At 42.4% G+C, this 16,649-nt stretch overlaps 1 protein-coding gene across 1 annotated transcript in view; it reads right to left on the bottom strand.

The window, feature by feature from the left end:
* The window catches only part of zgc:114120 (uncharacterized protein LOC619267 homolog), a 60,145-nt gene that overhangs the window by 18,146 nt on the left and 25,350 nt on the right, over nt 1–16,649 (bottom strand). Inside the window, 7 exon segments of the mRNA XM_034118798.1 lie at nt 2–42; nt 1,310–1,399; nt 2,474–2,906; nt 2,955–3,456; nt 9,438–9,609; nt 10,692–10,821; nt 14,360–14,561. Of these exon segments, the coding sequence (XP_033974689.1) occupies nt 2–42; nt 1,310–1,399; nt 2,474–2,906; nt 2,955–3,456; nt 9,438–9,609; nt 10,692–10,821; nt 14,360–14,561 (1,570 nt within the window).

The following is a 16,649-nucleotide window of genomic DNA, read 5'->3' as shown; positions in this document are numbered from 1 at the left end:
CTGTCGGTTCCCGAGCAGTCACTGGCTGACTCAATCTTCTCCCTGGAAGAGGCAAGTGTTAAAGTACTTACAGCCAGAACACACTATCGACTTAGTGACTGAGAAGCTGTTGATATATGGACGAAAATGTGGGGAATATATGGGCTACGTGCAGGTTTATTCACAATGTACTTAAGTCTGACATCACTCGTTTAGTATTCCTGACATGATCTACAGTATTGGGCAGGCAGTTAATATGTATTTCAGACATGAATCGTGATCATTTGCACACATCAGTGCCATATTCTGTCGTGTAAAACTGTAATTTACATGTATAGGAAAAGTAAATACAGGGCTGTACCAAATGTCATTTTAAAATGTAATTTGAAGCTTCAATTTAGGTATTTAAATGACATCATTACCCTAAAATAATGTTTAAATCCTCATAATAAATCTTCAATTTTATAAGAAAGATGTGTATCATTGTAATTAAATAAAAAGCAGAGTAATTTCTTTGATAAAAAAACATTATAAATTATGGAACTAATTTGATCTATTTTTATCTCTTTTTTTATACTTTTGGACTTATTGGAAATGTTTGGGTGACATGACTTGGAAACAATCATACACAGCCACAATTGGAATCGAATTCTTCAAACGTATATAACAAATAATATAATGGATGATCATTTGTTCATGTATAAGAGTTTAAATATAATGAAAATAAATGCAATACATCAAATGATCTGCATAGAGTGCCACAGTGACGCGTCCTAAAACCCGGAAGTAAGTTAGCATTTTACCACTTCCTGTTCCTTCGACAAAAACCAATGCAATTTCTCCATAGGATTTTGGAAAATAGCTCGAAATAAGGTCTGTGGTTGACACAAATTGAAGAGAAAGATCACGTTTTGTTCAGCCGGATAATATCCACATGTCTACCCTACTTTTATAATTTTTTAATCATAAATCTAATCGATAGATTGCATTGGTTTTTGTCGAAGAAACCGGAAGGAGTTTACTTCCGGGTTTTAGGACGCGTCACTGTGGCACTGTATTGGAATGCCGATTAAGAGTTTGAATGTTGACGTTATAAATAAAGATTTGAAGCTTTGAACTACTTGATACAAGCCCTACAGTAAATAAACGTCCTAGTTTTACAACAATATGTATAACAATACACATGGTCTAATTGTTTTACGAAGTGTCATATACAATAATAAAAACGATCACTGAAAAATGCAGATGTAGAACAGTCTGTATAAAAAGAGTGTCTTAACATACTGTATGTGTGTATGTGTGTGTGTGTGTGTGTGTGTGTGTGTCTTACGGGCTTTCTGCCTCAGGCGCTCTGCTCAGTACTCTCTGCAGCAGCCCGGTCAGGCTGGCTATCTGCTTCTCCATGGCCTCCATACGCTCCCTGTTCCATACAGACACATAAATAAAATACTATCCCATAATGCTTAATAAATATTAATAAACCCTCCCAGTGTTCAAACTACATTCCCATTTTAAGCCCCATTTGTACGTTGAAGGAAGGACTTTTGGTATGATTTTCATCCTACTCCAAGATGAATGTTTGTACTTGTTAAAAAAAGCTAATGAATAATGACACGTACTGGAAAACATGTCATATATGTTATTATGGTTATACCCTCAAAAGTACATGCATTAGAACCACTAGATTCACAACAGAATGTATGAATTGTAGAAAGAAATCAATTATTTAAATGGAATTGCCATGCTCAGTTAAGTACATCTCCCACAAGCCTTGTTGTTGTTTCTTTGACCCACAGCTAACTGTCTGATCTCTGAGAGCTTAAAACCCTACATTAGGAAACTGTCATCTAAACTATGTCACAGCCTTTCATTTTATATAATCCTGCTCTGCTGGAGTATATACTTCACTAAAAAAGATTGTTGATGGCACAAAGAAACAAACATTGTCAAATGGGGTTCCATATAACAACTATAATTATTTATTAAATAACTACTAACTAATTATTTTCCAAATTAATTGATTAATCATTTAGACTATAATGTCAACAAATTGCGGATAATGTCCATCTGAGTTTCTGTAATGTTGGGTAATTTATCTAAATGTCTTTTGTTTTCAGTCCAAAACTAATCCACTTCAGTTAATATTCACTAATGGATTAAATACAAAGAAAAGGAAGAAAATCCTCACATTTGTAAGGATGAAAACAATCATTTCTTCCCACTAGGGAAAGACTTTTAATTTAAGCTACTAAGTGTATGCATATTCTTTACTTAATGTATATGTAGCCAATCAGAGTACCCAATTCAAAATTCAAAACTCTGCGTATCAACAATGACTGAATATGTTCACCCAGAAAAAAAAAGTCCTTGGCTTAGACGCCACAAACATTATTTAACACTAACTGTGATTATATCAACATGCAACATTGGTTAGAATGAAACTGATCAAATGAACACCAGCATGCAGAATTAAGTGTTGAGAAATACTCCCTACCTGGTCTCTGGCTCGTTCACCAGCAGAGTTGAGCCAAAGCCCACCCCGCCCCCTCCCTCCCCCATCGGCCCGGCCATCAGGCAGAGCTGCTCTGAGGTGAGCCCCATCCCTGGGCCCTGGCCCCGCGCTTTGGGGCTGTCCCCGAACACAGACGAGGACACAGAGTCCCTTCTCAAACTCTGCCTGCCCGGGGAGCCCCGGCCGGGCATGGTGCCCCCGTAGGACTCCCTCATGTCGGGGATCTTCTGTGGGGAAGAGGGGGGAGGCACCCGCAGCCCCATGGCCAACATGGACGCAGCGTAGGCGTCGTTGTAAAGCGGTCCCCCGGGTCTATAGAGGGCCCCGCTTTCCATCAGCTCTCCTTGTAAAGCGGCTGCTGTGTAGGAGGTGAGTGATCGCATTGATCCTGCACCCCCACCTCCCCCCCCTCCTCCTCCTCCCCCCCCTCCTCCTCCTCCTCCTCCTCCTCCTCCTCCTCCACGCCGGTACAAGGAGCCGTAGGGGTCGGCTCTGGCCGGTAGAGGGGAGTGAGGCCCTGCGAGACTAAGCCTCCCCGGGTCCGGGCCCAGAGAGTAGGGGTCAGCGTAAATCCCCCCTCCCCCGCGGTCGTCTCCCCGCAGCAGCACCATGCTCCTGGACCCCCCCACCTCATCGTCTGGCTTCACGTCCCTGCGCTCCAGGATGGCGCTGGACGAGGCGAAGCAGGCCTGCTGGGTGTGGTGCGGCTGGTGGAGCTGGGGCTGCTGGTGGGGGGAGGAGTGGTGGGACTGGGAGTGCGGTTGCTGGTGCGGGTGGGGCAGGGAGTGGGTGTGGTGGGCCGGCCCGGCGTAGGAAGATGGCCGACCGCCGCCGCTGTAGAGGAGGCGGGTGCGGGACGGGGAGCCTTGAGGGGAGGCCGAGGAAGACGAATGCTGGGAAGACATGGGGGGGTTGCTCAGGCGGCGGTTGGGTGAAGAGTCCTGAGGGGCATAGACCATCTCCCTCTGTGGAATCACCAGAGAACACACGCTACTGTCATGTTTCCACTAGCTCAGTCACAACCATCACATTATCAATTCATCCTCTGCAGCACCGGGTTCAACCAAGTGTTGCTGTTACTAATATCTAACATAGTTAAAAAAATTAAAAATTAAAGGTCCCATGTCATGCTTTTCCGGTTATTACCCGTCCCCTTGTGTGTTATGTAGCTTTTTCTGCATGTAAACGGTCTGCAAAGTCACAAACCCTCAAAGTACACCCTGTAGCGAGTAAAACTCTGACACAGAAAAGACCTGTCTATGCTGCCCCAGAACGCCTCGTTGGAGATATTTATTTTTCCATTATTTTCTTCCGGGGCATACTGACGTAACGCTGCGGAGCTCCGCACACACACACACTCACTCAGCCTTATCTTTTCTCAGCCGCGGTGCTGCGCGGAGCTCCGTACACACACACACTCGGAGTTCAGGCTGTGAGTGTGTGTGTGCTCAGACTGAGCTCCGCGGTGTCTCGCTGTCTCGCAGACCCCACGCAGCAACCAGGAAACGACACCAGTAAGCCAGCTCACACTGCCCGCTCCTCGAGCCTCAAAGGGCGGAGCAGTGAGCCCCGCAACGTCCCGCCAACACGGCACCCAGACCCCACGCATGTTTGTCATTACTGGTGTCATTTTCTGGTTGCTAATGTCATTGTAACACATAATCACTGATGTTCCGCTGTAACGGTGGTGGACTCATCAGAACAGAGTGGGCGAGCTGACCAATCAGTCAATGGAATTATGATCAGTAGAAATGGCCATGACATGGGACCCTTAACTTTATTAGCAGCATGTCAACATAACCCGGTGCCAAATGTTTAATATTTATTAAAGGTCCCATGTCATGGCCATTTCTACTGATCATAATTCCGTTGTTGAGGTCTACTAGAATAGATTTAAATTGTGCAATTTTCCAAAATCACATTGGTTTCTCATACAGCATCTCTGTATAGCATGTGTATTCACTCTCTGTCCTAAACGGCTTGTTGGAGCTCCTGCCCCCCCCCCTCCCTATGAGCCCACTGTGCTCTGATTGGTCAGCTCGCCCACTATGTTCTGATGAGTCCACCACCGTTACAGCGGAACATCAGTGATTATGTTTTACAATGACATTAGCAACCAGAAAATGACACCAGTAATGACAAACAGATGAGAATGCTGCGTGGGGTCTGGGTGCCGTGTTGGCGGGACGTTGCGCGACTCGCTGCTGTGAGGAGTGGACAGTGTGAGCTCTATTACTGGTGTTGTTTCCTGGTTGCTGCGTGGGGTCTGCGAGACATCGCGAAACTCAGCCTGAACTCAGCCTGAGCACCATGGACGCAGGAAGGGGGGGTGCTGAGGGGGCTGCAGCACCCCCATCTGCGAGGCTCCACTAGCACCCGCACCCCCCCCGCACCCCCAAACGCGGCGCACCTACAGTGTAAGCGCGTCACAGTTTCGCCGCTGAGAGAGTGTGTGACCAATGGGTCCATTTGGGTATGGGCACGTCACTGTACCCAGCAAGAAAACAATGGAAAATGAGAAATCTCCAACGAGGCGTTCTGGGGCAGCATAGACAGGTCTTTTCTGTGTTAGAGTTTTACTCGCTACAGGGTGTACTTTGAGGGTTTGTGACTCTGCAGACCGTTTACATGCAGAAAAAGCTACATAACACACAAGGGGACGGGTAATAACCAGAAAAGCATGACATGGGACCTTTAAAGTGAGATATTTGTACATTTTTTCTTTGGGTGTTTATTTCTAATTTAAACCGATTATGGATATTTCTTTTACTTTATTCAGAATAAATTGTCATTGCTATTTCAAAGGGTGCAGATGCATTTTTATGATTTTACATTATAATTATATCAGTGGCATAAAATTACAATTGTTTCATTTAGTGCAAATATTGTTGGAAAAATATATTGTCCAACAAAATGAGCCATTGCGACATTCGGCCTGAACAGAACTTACTTTAGTTGTACTTTCAACTCTAGTATTACATTAATTGTATGACCCTTCCCAACATTAATGATCTTCTGTGTTACATTTAGGATGGGTTAAGTGTCTTTAGCTGGTTCAAATAAATCAGAAGGAGTTGCTTGATAATGCTTGATGAGCACTGATGAAATTGTACATGATGACTTACCCTTCAAAGTCTATTTGAATTTGTACTTTTATATCAGGAAAAGCAAGAAATGTTCTGGCGGGTAGTCAGTAAAACGTTCCCAGTGCAGTTTACTGTAACTTTTTACAACACTTCATAGATGCAGTTTCAAGATTGACAGGAAAGTCTCCAAATTGCCCCTTAAGTGCGTTGTGAGTTGCACTTGATGGCTTATTGACGGACCGAGCATGATGGAATTATCTTTTGGCATCAATCCCACATTTTCAGAGAGGAAGGCACAAACAAAGCGGAGCAGAACGGAGAGTGTAAGTGAACGCATGTCGAGTATACCGGCCAAGAGTAATAGATCCAGTGAGGAAGACACAAAAGAAGACATTGCTGTAATTGCTTATGACGCACAAAGCCATCTCCTGGAGACGATGCAAATGGTAAAGCCAATATTTCCACACAATAACCCTTAGGCCTCTTACAACAACACCCCGTGGACAGCCTCGCAGCAGACTAATGACTCTAGTGACATCATCTTCCATCTTGTATCTTAGCAACCGCCTCGCATCTAAAACCGTCCCTTAACAGAAGACATTTCATTCAACCTCCAAGACCCCTGAAGAAGACGTCTATCGCAGGTACGCTCCGGGAACATTTGTGCTGTGGCCTTTCTCCCGCTGAGCAAAAGTCTGACAATCAATCTGATCCTTAACCACAGCCTGTCCTCGGGACCTGGCTGGATGGACAGCAGTAATCCTGGTCATGCTTTTGTGGGCTGCAATCAGGGGATCTGTGCTCTGCTGGTTCAATAAGCTCTCACACACACACAATGTCCTAGTCACTCACCTCGGTGATGCTAGAAGCTGCAATGTTTGAATATAGCAAAAACTAAAACACAAATGTTAATGGTTTTAGAAAGGGGCTAAAGTACCAAGTATGTTTTCTTATTCTCTACAACAAAGTCTATGAACATGTGTATGAATGTGCAAAATCATCCGTCTATTGTGGTCGAACTATGACAAAAAATAAACTGTATGAGCAATTACTTTGTTATCAGCTATAATCTAACTTTGAATATATTAATGCTTAGAGTTTCTTCTTTCTTTTTGGGTTTAATTTTGCTCTTTTTCTGTTGTGATTTGTTTATACTGTATGTACAAATATGAGTTTATATTCTGAACAAAGTGCATCTGTACCTCACACTCGTAACTCAAGGTAAGCCTGCTGTTTGATAAGGCTGTAAAACGCTAGAAAAACGATAGAGCCGTGGACAAAATGAACACAACGACTGACCTCACAGGGCGAACAGCTGACCTCTAAAATATTGGCGGGCAGCAGTGAATCATGAATAGGAGCAGGCAGAGAAGCATTGACAAACAATAAAACCCCAGGGTGTTTGATTGACGGCAACAAAAACGTGGTAAAAAAAGCCCCGCTGACGACAACACTCCATCTCAGCTGCTTAGCATGCAAAGTCATTTTGTGAACTTCTTCTCTCTGTAATGTAATTTATCTGGTTTATAATTTATTTTTATTCTATAAAAGCAGCATTCTCTAACATTTTAAATTGCCGCGTTCTCATTTCCATAATGGCCCTGTAATTAGACGGCAGCAAAATGCGAGGTCTTGTGCAGAAAAAAGTAGCGCTGAGGGAGAGTGAGTGACATCAGACGCTCTGTCTATCAACTGCAAATGGTTTGTTTTTCTCCCAGCTTTAATTAAATGGATACATTGTTAATAATCATGCTTATCAGGATAATGCCACATTAAATATTTAATTTGCCAGCAGCTCACTGATAGACTAAGATAACATCCTTTTGTGGCGCATCGATAAGAGCTCAGCTACTGAACAGGAGGGATGTTACCGGTACGAAGACAAAGGAAGAAAAAAAATCTTCAAAACAGTCTTCAAACAGCTCTTACTTTCAAAATATTGTTTATACCACCACGGCCAGAACTATTACAAGAAACGTGCTGCAGCCTGGGAATTGTCCAATTAAAAATAACAAAGAACTAGAATCCAAAATGAATACATTGTAAATGTGCTGCAAATGGAAAAGTTGGAACAGGAAGTCAACACAAACACAGAAACTACACTCCAATGTGATGCTCTTTTATAATAAAAGCAAAATGTATTTGTTTTGGCTTTCCGGCAGCACATCTATTTTATTTGCAGAACGTCTCTGTTCTTGTATTTCTTTTGTACTTTGAAAAGCGTTTTTTAAATTGGCTCAATTTAGAAAGCTGCAACAAAAGTTTCTAATATAAAAGTTAGGGGGGGGGGACATAGCTATTTAGCTAGCTAGCGCCTTGTAATGGTACGTATGTGCACATGGGTGTCAGGGTCAGGTTGGGGCTCTTCAATGACATCACCACCCGTCTCCAAACATCCCGATCATCCGCCAGTCTCATGCACTCCACCACCTTCCGTGTCAGCCCGTGACATCATTGGGCCCAAAAATACTTTTTGCCATTGGCTAACATTGGAAAAAAAAAACTAAATCAGAGGAAATCCAGAGTTATTTTACCTCTCCATGAATCAGACTGAGCGGAGAGATTGGAGGCGGGGCTTAAGGGAAAGCTAAACTGCACATGCTCTATGGGCCCACATACTGGTACTTTTGCTCTCAAGAGGCACAGCCCAGCAACTTTCATAGGAATTACGAGGGCCCGCTTCCAACGGTGTATCCTTTTCTCTTTATAATCCATGTTCCTCGACCTCTTCTTCCGTCAACTACACCGTGCATGATGGTATTTGTTAGCGACCCGTTGGTTATTGTGATGTGTCCAAACCACTGTGACTTTCGCAGTCTGGCAGTTTTCGTCAGCGGTTCGAAAAACCCTGCCAGTGTCTGTATCTCCTGTTTCACAGAGTTGTTGTACGGTGCATTTGCCATGTCACCCCGAGGCTCCTCCTGTAGCAATGCATTTCAAAAGGCCTCTACTCTCTTTCCCATATTTGTGTTGTATGTCCAAGTTTCGCATCCACAGTGTGCAATGGATATAATCAGTGAGTGCATCGGTTTCATTTTTCTGGCAGGGGAAATGTTCTTACGATTCCATATATTATTTAGTTTGGCAAGCTGTGCTGTTGCAATGGCCAATCTTCTCCTCACTTCCAAGTGCACATGGGTGACAATTAACAATTATGTTGGAAAGTGTTTTGTCCTGAGCTTAGTTAAAAAACATTACATTCAGTAAGTTGAATCAATTTTTAATGTACCAACTACTACTACGATCATATGATCTGGACCTCAGATAAAGTGTTTACGCTATTTTACATTCTGCCGGCATTCAGCCGAGTCAGCACTGGAAGTGAAGGACTGGCACTGATCCAGGAACAGTAGTGCTGGAGTAAGTAAGGTCACATGACTCACTCACTCTCAGGGAATGTAGACTAATTTATGCTTGGACACATTCTGTAAAGCAAACTTGTGTTTGAAAACACAGAAAATAAATAATGTGGGATTTGTGGGAGATGGATACTGGCGTGTGGGTGAATTAATGACTATTTTCAAGGGAAAGAATTAAGTATGATTATTTAGTCAGCTGCTATCAGCCTAAATGCCAGAAAGAGAACGTGTTTGTCTCGCTTCCTAGACTATGAGTCACAAGCCAGCTGCACAGAGAGTGAATTGTTAATGAAGAGTTAATTAAGGAAAAGGTGACTAAGACTGAAGCTGGATCATTTTTCTTCATCAGTTTTGGCACCATAGTTAAAACCTTATGCAATGAAAAGTATGGAAATGTAAAACTCAGTGAGTAGGGCTGCTAAAGACAATTTGTTTCATCATTTACGGGGTAAGGGTAACTCAGTGAAGCAGAAAAACACAATTTAACTCCTGAATATTTACCCGCAGGTCTCCGTTGGCCAGGTGTGGGTGTTGGTGTCCGGGGTAGGTGCCGTAGATGGGCTCTTTGCAGTAAATCTTAATTACGCAGCGGTCCTGAACGTCCCGCGGGTCCTCCAGCTCATAGAACACATTACGGGTCTCATCTTTGATCAGCAGAGCTGTGTTGGGAGACCTGAACATCAATAATAATCAAAACAAGAACAAAATAAGAATCAAACGCTGATAAATAGTCCCATGCAAAAACAATTTAAGCACCTATTACCCACTAATAATCACTGATGTACAGACAAGGGAGGATTACAAAATCTTACTGCATGAGGCCTTGTAATGAGAGAATCAACTGCGCAGTCTTATATTGAATTCATCAGCTGTGTATTATTCAGTTTGGAGTTAAGAGAGTCCAGCAGACAGTTATAATGTGAATTGATAGCTAAGAAGCTTCAGATCAGATTCCACAGATAATATAATAATAATAACACCTTAATGAAAATAACTACTTGGAACAGTTTCAAAAAATAGACTTCAAATCAAACAGAATATTTATATTATGACGTTGCTTCCTATATACAGTAAGAGATTATATTTTGTGTTTAAGCTAGATCACTCAGGTACCAGATTACCGTCTGCTTTGTGCCCCTTAACTAGGAACTAGCTTTCTCTGGATATTGCAGTGGCAGTTTTTTTTCTATTTACTTGTATTTATTGATTTTTAACATTTTATTGTTGGAATTGTATTCTTGAAAAGTTGTTTTTATTGTTTATTTAATTAGTTTTCTATATGAAGCTATTTGGTCTACTTGATTGTATGAAAGGTACTATATTTTTCTTGTGGAAAAAGGTTAGAACTCCTATATCAAAATCTGTAGGCTACAGAGAGGTATATAAAGCTCCTGTTAGTAACACACTACAGGAAAAGCCCACTTTGAGGCTTAAAGCTTGGACGCTGTTGTCTCAAATATGTTTTATATTAGCTTATCCTCTCTTGGAAAATGTGTAAATAAGATGTAGCATTCTTTTAGAGAAAGAATTAAGAGAATTCAGTTTTCAGTTAAACCTAAATGATTGTTTAGACTCTCAAGTATAGATGTTATGCATGTTTTCCTGTTGCCTGAGAGTCTATTTCTGCCTCCTTTGGCTTTATTGATTTCTATCTTTTTTTTCCTCTTTATTTCCTGCCATCATTCTCTATCCGTTTAGAAGATATACAGTTCAATTACTTGTGTACAGACACACTTTTATTGAATGCAGGCGTACCTGAGCATGGCCATGGTGAGCCTCTGGGGGAACATGTGCACGATGAGGGCCCTCAGGGTCTCCAGGCTGGTCAGCTCGTGGGTCAGGTGCACCCTGCGGGTCTCCTCCCCGAGCTGGAGGAACAAGATCCCTGCATTTATGGATGGGGAGGAGCAATGAGGGGGATCCACGGTGGTTGAAGGGGGGTAATGAAATTCAATGTCAGGGGTGAAAATAGAAAGTGGAGGGATATTTTTTACCTTCAAAATATTCATCTTTTTGTTGATTAAAGGAGTAATAGTCAACTAAATACCAATTTTAGCTTGAATACGCCCACTTTGCATATTCGAACTTACCCCGCAACCATTGACACCCCCCCCCAATCCCCCCACAGTTCTGAAAAATCGTTCCTCTAGCCTTACACTGTCTTTCCCATGACTTGCTAAATACACGTGGCAGTTATTAAAAATGTATTTTTTCATACATAACCCTTGTTTGATATGTACAATTGCTGGTTAATGGCTTGAATTTCTAAATATTCTGGTACTTCTACAAGACAACTTGATCTACTCATGGTGAAATGCACTCAAACTCTTGCAAAATTCAAATCAATGTTTCCTACAACACTTTCTGTTGATTTATGTATAAAAAAAAACGTGATGTTGCCTTAATCTTTCAAAATGTTTGGGGATTTGATAATGCAAAAACAAGACTGTTTATACAATGTTTAGAAAAAAGAGTATTTTCTGTTTTTGAAGATGCTTTTACAACTTTTAAAAGTAACTTCTGCTAACCAACAATGCTCCTAAGGTTGTCTTCTGTGCCATCTTATCTACATGTATCACACCTGAACAAATAAAAGAGAGTCCCATGAAACCACACTTGATTATCATCAGTATATTAGCTGGAAGCAGCAAGGCAATGTGAGCACAGTGAGGATTCACACCAGAGTTTCAAGTAATATTAAGTGAAGACGCATAAATTAACAGTGTTAATGTTGTTGAGGTGGTTCTTGAAAAGTAAAGAGAAAGTCACGTTAGAGCTTATGCAGGGTTACATAATGCATTCAGTTAAACGTGGCCTTAAACTGACATAAAAATGCACTTATTTCCAAAGCTTTAATATTCTTTTGGAAGTTGGAGAAATAGTTTTAGAAAAATGTGAACATTTTATTATATACTCCGTCACTCATTGGTTGCATTTTGTTCAACCTTTTTAGTTTTTTTTGGCTTCTTGCCAAAGCCATTAATAAAGATGACAGGGAGCTTGGAGAGATCATTTGGAGGCATTAGTCAGCTCTGTTTGTATTGAGCGATCCTATAGACTGAAGGCTGACTTGGACTTGACATTCAGGGCTGAGCAAGTTAACTAGATTAAAACTTGATGCCTTCAGTCAACCTAAATATGTGATGACCTGGAAGAGGACACTGCTATAAAGTCACAGCTAATCTGTCACGTCCAAACCAGAGGAATACATTAGATGCATATACAGGTCCAGTTTCTGATTAGCTCTCAACTTGTCAATCAAAGGGATGTTGTCAATAGACAGGTCATACCCACGTTCATCAAGGCTGAAACCAGCATGATAGGAACAGGGTATAGATCAGCAAGACTCAAAAAGCGGCGTCAAACATAGCCACAACTTCCTCTACTGCCGTCATGCTAAACGACTTAAAAGGCATTAAGATAGGTGTCAGGCAAAATGTGTACAATATGTCGGCTTTACAGACATTTTCTTTATATGGATTATAGCCCAGAGATATGGCAGAGGACATGAATAATATTTTTTCTCATAAATGAAAGGTTTTGCCTGGTCTTTTGGTCATAAAACAAAAATAATTACACATAAAAGACTTTGTCCGTTGATGGCGCTAGAATAAATATCAGATGATAACCAAATCGAACACACAATTTATCGTGAGGGGAATATGATTGTAAGTACCAAACATAATGGCGGTCCACCCAACAAAACTTTTGTCATCATTCACCTGATGGTGGATGATGACAAATCTGAGGGTAAGAGCCATCTTCTGGGGATCATAAAAGGCGTGTGGCGTAGTGGACTAGTGCGTTGGTGTTCGGATCAGGGGGGCACAGGTTCAAACCCCACTGCAGTCAGCATGTCGTTGTGTCCCTGGGCAAGACACTTCACCCCAAATTGCTCCTGTGGGGATTGCCCACAGTATTGAGTATGTAAGTCGCTTTGGATAAAAGCGTCTAACAAGTGACATGTAATGTAGTGGCAATGCATCCAATAAGTGTTGCGATCTTGACCAAAGTGAAGACCTGACCAACATTGCCATCCAAAAAAAACATCCAGTGATGGCATTTTCCAAAACTTGAAGGTTTATATAGATAGGAAACAAATGAAACACACTGGCATCTCTAGGAAAAACATAAAAGAGGTAGTTGTGACTTTGGGGAAAAAATGGGCGTCAACCAATCAGAGGGTCAACGGTTTCGATCCCCAGCCCCTGCAGCCAACATGTCGAAGTGTCCTTGGGCAAGATACTTGATCCCAAATTGCGCCAAGAGGCATCTCTACTATATTAAGTGTATGAAAGACATTTTGGATAAAAATGTCAGCTACATTTGTATTAATCTGTAAATTAACCTAATTTCCACAGCCCTTTTTTAATGTTGTTTTGTAGCACGTTTCTGATCAGAGCTTCCGTTAGATTTTTTTTTTGCCGGTCAACATGTCCGTTAAAGTTTAAATCTTCCGGACAAAATGAGAAAAGTGCCGGTCAAAGGTCTTCTTTGTTATTTATTGAGCTTTAAAACAAATTGATATGATTCGATATTAAACAAACTAATTATAGTAGATTAACTACATTATGCAAAAGTGTACAGTAATTTATAATAACACGGGAATAATAAACGGAGCGCTCTCTCCTTCTCCTGACAGCCCGTCAGTATCATGCAGCTCGCGGATCCAGTAATGAGTGACCCGACAGTAAAACTAAAACATATCTATAACTAGTTTAGGTAGTTTGAGAGGTAATTAAAATAGCTAAGTGTAATTTTCTAACCTGAAGTGTGTGTTTTTCTCCGCTCACCGCTGCAGGTGATCATGCAGAGCTGCGTGTCGACTCGTCAGCAGCAGCTGATCTCTCTCTCCCGTCAGATTAGACTTCACTCGCGTTTATGTCCATATCGATCAGATCTAACTAGTTCTAGCTAATGATAGGACTACCTGCTTATCAAGACACCTAAACAATAAGTGTCGCTATGCAACCGGGTGAGGCCGCAAAGTATAGCGCAGCATTATGCATTTGTTTACATGCCCACCGGAACCCCGAGGCATTACCAACAGATCAACGCACAATCAACCCATACAGGACATCTCTATCTCCACATTAAGTGTTAGACATTAGAATTGACTATTCTTGTCTGTCACATACTCTTTTGTCTGTCACATACTATTCTTGTCTGTCACATAAGTGGCGCAACTGATGCGGTATTGTGCTAAGGGGAAATTATTTTGACCGGACATTTTGACCGGAGAGATTTAGATTTGCCGGTCTTCAGCATATTTTACCGGCTAACGGAAACTCTGTTTCTGATATGTAGATATATAGAGAGAAAATCTATGCTAAGCTAACTCCTGCATTTGCTAACAGATGTCTATGATTGAAGGCAGAGTGTAGCACAAACATTGTGTTAATCAAAATGTTCTGAGTTCTGACCTGGCGCTCGCAGCTTCGCCTGGCTCGACGAGCGTGCCAGTGGCAGGCTCTGGCGGAGCCGGTTCATCCGGTTAAAGCCAATGGGCATATCAGGCTCCGACATGGTCTCCAGATTTTCAGCTGACGCAAAGGAAACCCTGCTGGCCTGATCAGCAAGAGCCGGCTGTGTCGGGCTGAGGCGTGCTACACGTGGGGTGCGAGACTGCAAGACACAAGATGAGAAGATAAGAAAAAGACAGGTTAGTTGCAAAGATAACGACAAATGACGCTGAGACATCTATTGCTGCTTCCATGCAAATACACAGCAAAATGTACACAGGAACAAAAACGAACAACTTGGCCTCAGGAAATCAATGCAAAGAGACAAAACAGGGACTGAAAAAGAAAGCTTTAAGCACACAGGCGCAGAGTAAATAAACAGTTTAGCTCAGACAAAGCAGCCTTTACATTTTACTCTGCCAACAGAAGCTTAACTAAAAGGAAGCTGAATCCTGAAGATAAAACTAGAGCGCCTCAGATAGAGCGGCAGCAGCGTTAAACAAACCTACACTAACCTAGAGTAAAAATACGCCCAGACTGCCCACGGAAAAGTCTACCTGGGACAACAACTACTGAACAATGCTTTTATTACATTTTGAAAGGGGAGAGTGTGTAGAAACGTGGACGAAAAAAAAACTGGGCTGGCTGCGGCAGTTGGCGAGTGTTTCTGAGGGAAGATAAGATAAATGGATGTTATTCTGCAGCGAATAGAAAGCCCTCTAACCCCGAGCAGGCGACAGCGAGCTGTTCCGTAAAGAACAGAACAAACACGAGTATTGTCATGCTAATGACTGCAACAAAGCCTCTATCCGTGATGCAGATTACCGCCAATATTTTACCTGTCCAACTGCAACCATCGAGGGAGCCCAAATTGTGAAGGACCTCTCATTACAGCTCGACCAGGAGCTGCTGCAGCAGGTTGGCTTTTAATGAATCCTCACTGACAGACATTTTCCAGCCCAAAGAATACAGTAATGAGCTCCCACAGTGCTGTGAGAAGCATCGCCTTATGCATCCGTGGGTTTTGCTTAGCCCTCCTGAGTAATGTACGGGTGCACGCTTGATTTCTTGAGGCGACAACAAGCATGCAAGCGTGGAGCTCGGTCAGGCATGTGTACGCAAACATGAAGGAAACACTAACGAATCCAAAGACATAAAAGATTCAAATACACACACATAATGTCTTTGGGATCTTTCTACTGTTTTGAGAGTTCTTAAATTAAAGTGTACACAAACAGAAACACCTTTCCCAAACATTGAGAGCAGCCTGACGGATTATGTGTGCTGCCGCTCATATGTTTGGAGGTTTACGGTCTCAGAGTGAGCCAGACGCCGCACACCTTCTGCCTGGAAACACACAAGAGTCGAGGAACGCAGCATACTGGAATTATAAAGTTTTGGTTTAGTGAAGTGTGAACAAAAAGAGAGCAGATAGGGGTTAGGAAGAGTGCATGTTAGAGTTTATATGCACAGGAGAAATGAAGAAGATAATTTTCTAACAGAAGAAAGAATAAAGGAGAGGAACTTTTCCCTAACTAGGTTCGATTTTCTCTTAGATTTGCAGCAGAGGAACTTTTCTTCAGGTTGAAAGAAAGAAAGTGAGCTTGGGTAACACTGGTGTTTTATTTTCCAGAGCAACAGTCAATAAAGCTTCCCATGGGATGTCTCAGTGAACTCCCTCACTCTTACTCTCTCCTGGCAATCATCCATAAGACACTCACTGCAGTTGTCGTTCTTAAAAAGGCACTATTAGGCTTTTTTGTGTTTTCCCTTTCCTGTAGTGTGTTCTATAGGTTTGTGTGCATGTAAATGGTCTGCAAAGGTTACAATTATTTTCAGAGGGAGTTTCTATCCAACACACTAACCCCTCGATTCCACCGGGTCCGTCTGCGTCGCGTTACGGCCGCGTTACGGCTGCTTTACGGCTGCGCCGCGGCGTTCGCAAAGATCGCGGCCACTCTAGTCAATGGGTGCTATTCCACCAGACGCGCCGCGTTACGGCTCAGAAGCGTCTCGGCGCTGGGCTCTGCTCAAAATAGGATGCAAGTCTATTTTCAACGCGACGCGAGGCGTTGCAGGGGCGCCGGGCAGGAAGTGGACCGGTCAGAGCATCCAGTCAATCCCCAAAATAAACTAATTTTGCAGACCCTATCCCTCCGTAGTCTTTCAAGTAGGAGGAGAAATGCCAGCGTTCTCCTCCGGTTTACAGGCACTGTGTAAATTATATATATAGAATAATTATGATGATGAA

The sequence above is a fragment of the Trematomus bernacchii genome, unplaced genomic scaffold (genome assembly GCF_902827165.1).
Source record: "Trematomus bernacchii unplaced genomic scaffold, fTreBer1.1, whole genome shotgun sequence".
NCBI lineage: Eukaryota > Metazoa > Chordata > Actinopteri > Perciformes > Nototheniidae > Trematomus > Trematomus bernacchii.
The sequence above is the reverse complement of the archived record's forward strand: the minus strand, read 5'-3'. Positions and strand labels throughout refer to the sequence as shown.